At 38.3% G+C, this 9988-nt stretch overlaps 1 protein-coding gene across 2 annotated transcripts in view; it reads left to right on the top strand.

Moving 5' to 3' along the window:
* LOC102768838 (chromosome unknown open reading frame, human C12orf66) overlaps positions 1-9474 on the top strand; it is a 21389-nt gene extending 11915 nt beyond the window's left edge. For both annotated transcript variants that reach the window (XM_006769616.2, XM_006769615.2), the window contains exon 3: positions 5777-9474. In XM_006769616.2, coding sequence (XP_006769679.1) covers positions 5777-6593 — 817 coding nt within the window. In that variant the 3' untranslated portion in view covers positions 6594-9474. The remainder of the gene's footprint in view (positions 1-5776) is intronic.
* The last annotated feature ends 514 nt before the right edge of the window (positions 9475-9988 follow it).

Below are 9988 nucleotides of genomic sequence, written 5' to 3'. Positions count from 1 at the left end.
TTGTAAATAACATCCTTTTTTCTACAGTTTTTTTGATTTGGCATCTGTGCTACACCAAGCACATTTCTTTTATGGTCCCAGTGTTCTAGAGAAATAATTCATATTTTGCTATTCTGTTGTATTGAATGAGTTAATCTTTTTTCCCAAAGGACCCAATTTATCTTTCAGGAAATGCTTTCTTGCCCCAATATATCTGATCTATGTCAGAACACTGATAAAAAATTGTGTGAATTTTTCATCTTTTAAACCGTGGAATGCTTTTGCATTAAAAAATTAACAAGCATGATATATAGCACGGAGTCTAAACCTCTGGTCCTGATTTGAGATGCAGATCTTGTGTGAGTTATTGCAATGTTCAGCCTGCTTTCAGAGATGAATGGAAAGCATGTTTGGGTTTTTTTCTCTGCAAGCCAGTGTGTTTGAGTAGAAAGGTGTTAAAGGTTTCCTCTTTTGGTAAACATTACAATATTATACAAATACAAATCCCGTTTAAGAGTCACAGTCATTTATGATGCTGCCTTTCAAACTGAATAATTAACATTACTCATATAAGAGTTTTTGTGTGCCTTCTAGAAGGAAAAATATGAACTTGGCTCGTTTAGGATGAGAGTGTCTACTATTCCTTGAATACTCTTGAAGAGAAATAGAACTGGATTTCTCTCCAAGGAAGCATCAATAAAATGTTTTTTGAGTCTGTAGAATTTGTTTTGACTTTATTTACCTGTTTCATACGGTGAGCATAAAAGAAAATTCTGGCTAATTTTGTTTTGTTTTGTGGTCAAAACAAAACTGGTAGAATTAACGCAAATTAATATTTACCGTCCTAAATCAAGAATATAGCTTTTAAGAAATAATGCTTTTAAAGAAGTCAGCAATTATTCATACATTAGAGAACTTTTAAAAATCCCTCTGGCCAGATCCAAAGACAGAGAAACAAGATCAGACTATCAATCCCCAGAGGGAAAGTAGGGGAGGGTGGGGGTAAGGAGAATAGATCAACCAAAGGACTTGTATGCATGCATATAAGCCAGACCAATGCAAAACTTTTGTTTGCATTTTTTATCTGAATGCTTCAAATGGCAGAATTCTCACCAAAGGCAGAACTGTGATTTATTTAGTCTTTATGCCCTTATTTTCTTCAGAAAGAGATTTGTGATGGATGATAAGACTTAATGAAACAGTTGTGTGTATAGTTTAACAGGGTTAATTATCCCTCACTGAAAATTTCCTAAGCAAAACCAATAAGAGTGCAGTTTCTGTGAGATGCCTTCTACTCTAGACACTTGACATGCCTAATCTTAACAGTGCAGACTGAAGGCCTTTTGTGATCTTGCCCAGCCTACCTTTTCAAATTCATCTAAGGCCCATCAAATGCCTCAAATTGCAACCAAACTCTTAGTAAAGAAGAAGAAGCTTCAGAGAAATCTTTCCCCATTTCCTACTTTGGTTCATATTATTTATTTTGCTTAGAGTGTCCTTGAATTTGTAGAGGAGGCAAAATACTTTTTTTTCTCTATCCTTCTAAGTTCTCAGGTGGGGTCCCTTTAACAAAAGACAGATTGCCCTAGCTGGTTTGGCTCAGTGGATAGAGCATTGGCTTGCAGATTGAAGGGTCCTAGGTTCGATTCTAGTCAAGGGTAAAATATTTTTATTGTGGTAAAATATACGTAACAAAATTTAGCATCTTAACCATTTTTAAATGTGCAGTTTTGTGGCACTTAGTACATTCACATTTTTGTGCTACAGATTTATTTTTAATCAGGCTTCTGACTCCTCACATGCATGGCTTGTTTTGGAAGGAACTCCTTGATAGGGATTTACAGAGGAAGGAATGCATTTGTGCATGTACACTCTCTTTTTTCTGGCATTTTAAAAAATTGATTTGAGGGGGCGGGAGGGGGAGGGAGCGAGAGAGAGAGAGAGAGAGAGAGAGAGAGAGAGAGATTGTTGTTCCACTTATTTATGTATTCATTGGTTGATTCTTGTATGAGTCCTGACTGGGGATCGAACCTACAATCCTGGCTTATTGGGACTATGCTCTAACCAACTGAGTACCTGGCCAGGGCTTTTAAAAAAGCAGATGTTCTATGCAAATAGTTGTCAATTTATTCTGTATTTAGGCTCATTTAAGCTTGTTGCCATAGCTGAGATGTATATTTTTGGATTATAACAATTTAACAGATTCCCCTATAGCAGCAATTTTCTACCAGTATGCTGCAAGAACTTTTAAAACATGCAATACCTAGCTGTTTAGTCAGGGGCACTGATCTCTTTTTTCTTAGGTTGTCAAATTTTAAAAAATCACAACAGCCATCTGGTGTGAATAAGTCAAATTATACCTGTTGTTGTTGTGTTTTGTCAGATCGGAAAAAATATGTATTTTTTTGGTGTGCCACAGAATTTTAATAATTAGTTTATATGAGCTATGAAATGAAAAAGTTGCAAATTGCTGCCCTATAGTGTGGGTTGTGAATAGGTAGGAAGCACACAGCAGAATGGAAATGGGGAAATGAGACATCATAACGCTAATCTCAAAGCCTTGTCAGAATAAATTTTAATATGTATTTTTAGCTCTCTTAAAACTGAAAAATAGCTTCAACATTCACATGCATCCTAATAAATGTTGAGATTTAAGCACTTTTAGTATATATTTATACTTGTTCAGAATTTTTCCTGAAGATTTGTAAGATAATTCATGTTCTTTCAAGGAGAACATTAGGGATATAAATGATGATTTCCAACTGGAAGTAGAAAAATAACAGAGTATTATTTGTGGTAGCATTTTCTCCAGTCTCATGCCATTTTCTGTTATTAGCAGTTTTGCTGTGTTTCTAGTTCCTTGGTAAATTTTCTTGATATCCACAGTTATAGAATCTTGTGATGCTTAATGCTCATTAAGTGTTAAGGGGCCTTAGCCTTTAGGCCAAGGGCATAGGAACCTTTCTTACAATTCAAAGATTTTTGTGTGTCTGTGTTAGACTTTCTTAATGTTTATTCAGAAGCATGTCATGTTTGAATAGTCCAAATTAGTTAATTACTTAAGCACCTGAGCTAGAGGATTTGAGGTCTGTTTCATCTTTCTGATTCTTTGAGTATATTATTAGACTAACTCCTCCACCTATGTTTTTAGCTTCCCTATCTTGAGGGTAAAATGCAAGTAATAGAAAAAAACCAAAATGTTATTGTTGTGGTGTGAATAACTACATCCTGTTGATCACATGACAATCAGTTCCTGTCTTATAATGTCCAACCTAGTATGGCTTTCTTAACCATAATCCCTTCAATTAGTGTTTAAATACATTTTTAAAAACCCTAGGTATACTTGTGATAATTTTTTTCCTAATTGTTTAAAAGATAAACTAGCATTTTCCCTTTCAGCTGCGGCCAAAACTGAGCTGTGCAAGAGGCTTCTGTCTCATTGACAGCGAAGCAGGGAAATCCCATGGGCTCGGGCCTGTAAATCATCTCCGGGGTTGCCGGGATATGCTCAGTAAATGCTCGATTCTGTCCACATCTTTCAAATGGGTCACTTGCTAAGCAGATTCCTGCAACTTTCGCAGATGCTTTGGATCTTCAGGAAGAATATAAGGGCTTGATATAGGCACCTTGAGAAGGCGGGTGCACCAGACTCGGCCGACACTAAACCTCCCTTGGCGCTTCTCAGAAAAACAAAAAAACAACAACAAAAAACTGAGCAAGAAAGCTCTACGTGGAGATTCCATACAGAGTTGATCTCCTTAGCCATTCTGTTTCATTGTTACAGAACTTCACTTAGATCATAAGCAACAGGCAGAATCAATGGGACAGAAACTAGGGTTCAGTTCTTAACACAATTCGCACATACACTAGATTTTACTATGTACCACGTGTTGTAGATAAAAGCATGAAAAAGTAGGCAGGTTGTACTTCCCCTCAGAGAGGAGCTCAAAGCAAAGGTAACCATATGTCCCAGTTTGTCTGATAAATTATATGATTAAGGTACTAAAGAGGAAGACAGGTATTCAGAAACTAGAGGATATAATTGGAGGGGGGCGGGGCTAGACAGAGAAGGCATTTCTAAGGAAGTGACTCTGAAGAGGAGACCTGAAGTACAGAAAAAAGTATTGATGAAAAAGGGTCACGCTCTCACTGACCTCAGGGTCTTTGCACTTGCCCTTTCCCCCCTCTGCTGGGAGGGAGGATACTCTCACATCCTATCCTCTTCCCCCTCAACATTGTTACTACAAGTAAAGTTGACTATGTTTTACAAACAACAGGTAGCAATTCTTGAGTCATAAAATTAATTTAGTGAATAGTGATTCAATTAAAAATATACATATCTATATATATAAAAACCTAAGTGACTGCCCAACCGTTCGACCATCTGACTGGTAGCTATGATACACAATGACCACCAGGGGAAGATGCTCAACGCAGGGAGTTGAGATGCCCAGCTGCAGTGACTTGGCAGCTGCGGTTCTCAGGTGATGCCCCCGGAACCAGAGAGGAGGGAGCCCAATTCTGGGGTTTGTTACCTGAGAACTGCCCTCTTGCAGGACCCCTCGGGGGATGTCGGAGAGCTGGTTTCAAAAAACCTTTTATTTGTATATGTGTGTGGTGTGTACTTAGTCACAATATAAAATGTACTTCTAACTGTAGATCATGGTCAAAAAATTTTTTTAAAACATTTTGTCTAGAACAAGTAGAAATGAAATCACTTACTACCATGACCTTCTTTATGATATTGCATTTCTAATTATTTACTTAATGTCACTATTCCTCTAGTGCGTAGACTGGGAATGTGGTTCAAGCTAATAAGGGACCAGATTATTCAAGCCTTTTTAAGGATTTTAGATTCTACCCTAAGATAAATGGAAAATGACTGAACTGTTAGATATTTTTTGTTTAGCTACATTTTATTTATCTTTAACTGTGATTAAATATAAAGGGAATTGGGAACTAGGATTGAATGAGGGCTTTCTGATAAATGTTCTTTTCCTTTAATAAACATTTTTTTTATTATATACTGTGTTTCAGGAATAGGTTTATAGTCTATACTCTTACCTGAAAAACAGGTTTAATAATACTTAAGGAGTTACTGTGAACATTAAGTAAGTTTAGCATATTATGTACACAGTCAAGAGATGTTTTAATGACCTTTTCTTTACTTGCATCTCTTTAGGACCACATCCTGAAAGGAAGATGCCTTGTTTTGATGATAATGTTAGTTAAACAATTATCAGAATAAATGAAATAAGTTGAGAATGATAGCTAATGTAATTTCCCTGTATTTGAAAGAAGGTAGCTACTACTCTCATTTATTTGAAAAGAAGGTAGCTACTACTATCATTTTTTTAAAAAACATCCGGCTATTGCCATAGGAGAATACGATGATGACATAATTCTGAAATGGTGAAGTTATGTCCGAATGAGTTTTTTAAAAACATGTTTTTATTGACTTTTTAGAGAGAGAGGAAGGGAGAGGGAGGGAGAAACATTGTCAGCTACCTCCTGCACACCTCCTTCTGGGCACTGAACCTGCAACCCAGGCATGTGCCCCACAGGGAATCAAACTGGTGACCTCTCAGTGCAGGGGATGATGCTCAACCCACCGAGCCACACCAGCAAGGGCCAGAATGAATTTTTTAAATAATTGAACATGGGATCCTTCCATTTTTCCGTCCCCGGCCCCCAAATGTAATATTATTTATCTGACCACATTTCTTTTTGAGGGCAGAAAACGTCAACATGGAGTAATATTTCCACTTATTTCTATTAATTTCCCTCCCCCCTTCAGGTTTCACCACCCAATCCTCAGCCCTTTGGAAAGCAGTTTCCAGCTGGAAGTCGATGTCCTGAGTCATCTCCTGAGAGCCCAGGCTCAGGTCTCGGAGTGGAAGTTCCTGCCGTCTCTGGTTAACTTGCACAGCGCTCACACCAAGCTGCAGACCTGGGGCCAGATCTTTGAAAAGCAGCGGGAGACCAAGAAACATCTGTTTGGAGGGCAGTCTCAGAAGGCCGTTCAGCCCCCACACCTTTTCCTTTGGCTGATGAAACTCAAAAACATGCTTCTTGCCAAATTCAGTTTCTACTTTCATGAGGCACTGAGCCGACAAACGACTGCTTCAGAAATGAAAACGTTGACTGCAAAAGCCAACCCAGACCTGTTTGGAAAGATTTCCAGCTTCATCAGGAAGTACGATGCTGCCAACGTGTCTTTAATCTTTGATAACCGAGGGTCTGAGAGCTTTCAGGGTCACGGCTATCACCACCCCCATTCGTACAGGGAGGCCCCCAAGGGCGTGGACCAGTATCCAGCCGTGGTGTCTCTGCCCAGCGACAGGCCTGTCATGCACTGGCCCAACGTCATCATGATCATGACGGACCGCACCTCCGACCTGAACAGCTTGGAGAAAGTGGTTCACTTCTACGATGACAAAGTTCAGAGCACCTATTTCCTCACCCGCCCAGAACCCCACTTTACCATTGTCGTCATTTTTGAGTCAAAGAAATCTGAGAGAGACTCCCACTTTATTTCCTTCCTCAATGAGCTCTCACTTGCCCTTAAGAACCCCAAGGTTTTTGCAAGTCTGAAACCTGGATCCAAAGGTTAGCAGGTTATCAGTGCGAAAGGTTTTCAAGAGAAGAAATTGTGTTCTTAATTGCTCTAATGATCTACAATGGTCTGTGATTAGGGTTTCGATCCATCCATGCTTCTTTCAGAGCTAAATTAAAGACAAAACCTCCCTAATTGTGTCGCACAGTTTATATGCAATTAAGGCCAATTAAGTAAAGTATCCAAAGAGTAATCTAGGCTACAGTATATATCTCCATGGTACAGCAAAGTACTCTCAGTATTTTCTCCTGTTTTCCTGTATTTTATGTAGACTGAATATTTATTAGCCTTTGATGTTTCTTTCCAGATGTTTCTTTCCAGACGTTTTATTTTCCAAACATTGTGTTCTAATGCCATTCCAGACGCCCTTTCCTTTCCCCTCCCACTCAGATGAGTAATTGGGATAAGATATTAAATGGCCATTTTAGAATTAAGGATTATATGTTTCCTATCTCATAAACTAGCCAGTTAACATGAAGTTACTAGTTTTATGATTCTGATCTACAAATGAATATTTTTGATGCCAAAATTAGAGTCTTGGTGAGAAATGTCCACCAGTTATTAAAGTTGAAGGTAAATCAGAATAGTAAGATAACATCAGATCTTACCAGTTCAGAAGATCCTATGGCAACTTTAATAGCCATGGGTTTTTTTGGGGTGATCTACACACCTTACTGCATTTGTTTTTACCCTTATAAAGTTTGAATGTTTCACTCTATTTTAAAGTCAGCATAAGCCGTTATGTGGGATATTTTCACATAGTACCTGTTTGGCTTTCTGGTTATCACCTTTCTGCTGAAATGTATGTTCATATTTGGCTCTACCCTTGGTTATTTTTAGGCTGAAAAAGCATGCAGTCTTGGTTTTTCAGCCACTCTTAAACATTCATGTGACTCAGCCTACTTTCATAAAATCAAAATGGAGTCGCTGCACTTGTTAAAAATCAATTGTGCATTCAAAGGACCTCGTAATCAACGCAGTACTTAAGCACATCTGAACTTGGGATTCGTGTCTATCTCCAAATATTTTTAGAAGTAGTGCTACATCTTAGCACATGCTGCCTGAACCCTTTCCTTCAGTATGTGTTCAGGAGGAGGAAGGCATAATGGGATTGTGGAGAACTTCACCTCTAGCTTATTGATTCAGAATAAAAATAAGCCACAAAGAATAATTGAGTTATTATTTGATATTTCCTTCGAAGCTTGTGTGTCATGTAATAGTCCAGTCAGTCCTGTTCCTCATGATTGCTCAGAGCGACCACAGCGGACAAGCTGGCAGCATTGGCCGAGATCAGAGGAGCCCCTCCGAGTCCAAAGGAGGCCCCCTGAGTCTGGACTACTTGGAGGAAGAACCCACTGACCTATTTTCTGGGGAGAACATGTGCTTTCTTTTCTTTTTCCCTTTAAAAAAAAAAAAAGTCATATGATTTGTAAAAAGCCAGTTTGCTTTAAATAGAAAGTAGTGATTTACCTCTGCATTTTATTCACTCAGGTTCTATAAAAATCTGAACAGACTGTACAACTTTGACCTTACATAAAACATTGAAAACAATTGGAACTAAAAAGTTAAATCATTTTTCCTCCCTTTTGTGCTTTGCTAAGAAGCTGAAAAACATTCCTTGGCATGCATGTATTTTTTTTCTTTCCTAGATAAAACCACCATTAGCCTTAAAGAAAATATGCTTCATTATAACATGGAGAAGAGTGTAAATAAACATATATACAGTACTTAAATACTCACCTAGAACATATTTGAATTGTATATTTATTTTTAAACATATTTTGGTTCAGGCCAAGAAACAAAGTCACTTTACTCTGAAATTTGTCCTGTAAATTCAGTAATGAAGTGATCTGTAAAGTGTATGTTTTGCTAATTGGAAGAGTAAACCTGCATATTTCCCACAGACTTGCTTATTTTGAAATTTGTTTCTAAACCACAACTTGATCGATTCTTATGGGTAACCAAGAGAGTGGTCAACACTGAGTTTGTGAGTCCATCAAGGAGTGTTGTGTGTTAGGATGCTGTTTGAACACAGGGTGAATGTTTACCACTGTCTTCTCTAAGGTCCAGCCTGGTATCTGACTGTGTCTTTTAGGAAGTGTGTGAAAATAGAGCCTAATTCTTAACGGAGGAGCCAAAATCCTTTACCTAACACTTTTGCACATTTGGACATATTGGAGAAAATTTACTTTCAAGAAAGAAAAGAGTTGGTAATTCACTGCACTCCCAGGAAAGACGCTTAGATGAAGTTTAAAATACTGTGTCCACCCTGAGATCTAGCAGCAAAAAAGCAGTTTTGTTTCTTTGGCAGGTCAGCTTGACTTCCTTATCTATAAAATGGGGATAAGGAAATGTGGGCTTTTTTTCAAAGACTATCTAAGAATGGGACGAGATCATGGAGTGTAAAAAAGGCTCAGAAAACATACTTGGGTTTGAAAGTTGTATCAATAAAAGATGGACCGCTCTTTCCTTAAACTCAAGGCCTCTCCTGTTCTCGTTTTTCTCTTCAGGTCTGTGACAAACCTGTGCTAGTCATAAGTTTGAACAGCACTTAACTAGTGTAGAAGAGGCCGCAGATAAGTGCCTAAGCCACCCACCCACTCTTCTTAATTTAGAATCTTCGTGGTTCTTTGTTCCTAAGTTTTTTTGGTTGGTGGATAGTATCACTCAGTCCTTCTATATCCAAACTGTTTTGTTTTTGTCAATTCCTCGGAGAGGTGTGTTAAAGTCTCCAACTGTGATTGTGAATTTTTCCTTTATGTCTGTCAGTTTTTGTATTTTGAAGCCCTTTGATTAGGTTGGTACACATTTTTAATTTTTCTGTCTTTCTCATGTATAAACCACTTGTTATAAAATTTGCTGCTTTATCTCCATTACTACTCTTTGCTTTGAAGTCCATTTTTTATGATCATTCCAGCTTGCTTGTGCATGGTGTGTTTGCATGGTATGTTTTTCCTATCCTCTCACTTACCTATTTGTATCTTTATTTTTAAAGTGTCTGTAGTAAGAGCTAAAGAAAGAAGACTGATTGAAAAGAGCAGTAACCAACTCTGTGCTCTCCAGGATGACAGTCTTTGCCTTTTGAGTGAAGTGTTTAGTTCACTTTTCCTGTAGTTTTTTTTTTACAGTCAGGATTTTGCTGATGGTATCCTCAAACCATCATTTAACATATATTTCTACTCCCCTCCCCCTTCATATTTGGAGTTAGATCAAGAGGTCTGATCAGCCCTGACTAGTTTGGCTCAGTGGATAGAGCGTCGGCCTGTGGACTAAAGGGTCCCAGGTTCGATTCTGGTCAAGGGCATGTACCTTGGTTGCGGGCACATCCCCAGTAGGGGATGTGCAGGAGGCAGCTGATCGATGTTTCTCATCGATGTTTCTAACTCTCTATCC

This window comes from Myotis davidii, unplaced genomic scaffold (assembly GCF_000327345.1).
Source record: "Myotis davidii unplaced genomic scaffold, ASM32734v1 scaffold523, whole genome shotgun sequence".
Taxonomy (NCBI): domain Eukaryota; kingdom Metazoa; phylum Chordata; class Mammalia; order Chiroptera; family Vespertilionidae; genus Myotis; species Myotis davidii.
The sequence above is the reverse complement of the archived record's forward strand: the minus strand, read 5'-3'. Positions and strand labels throughout refer to the sequence as shown.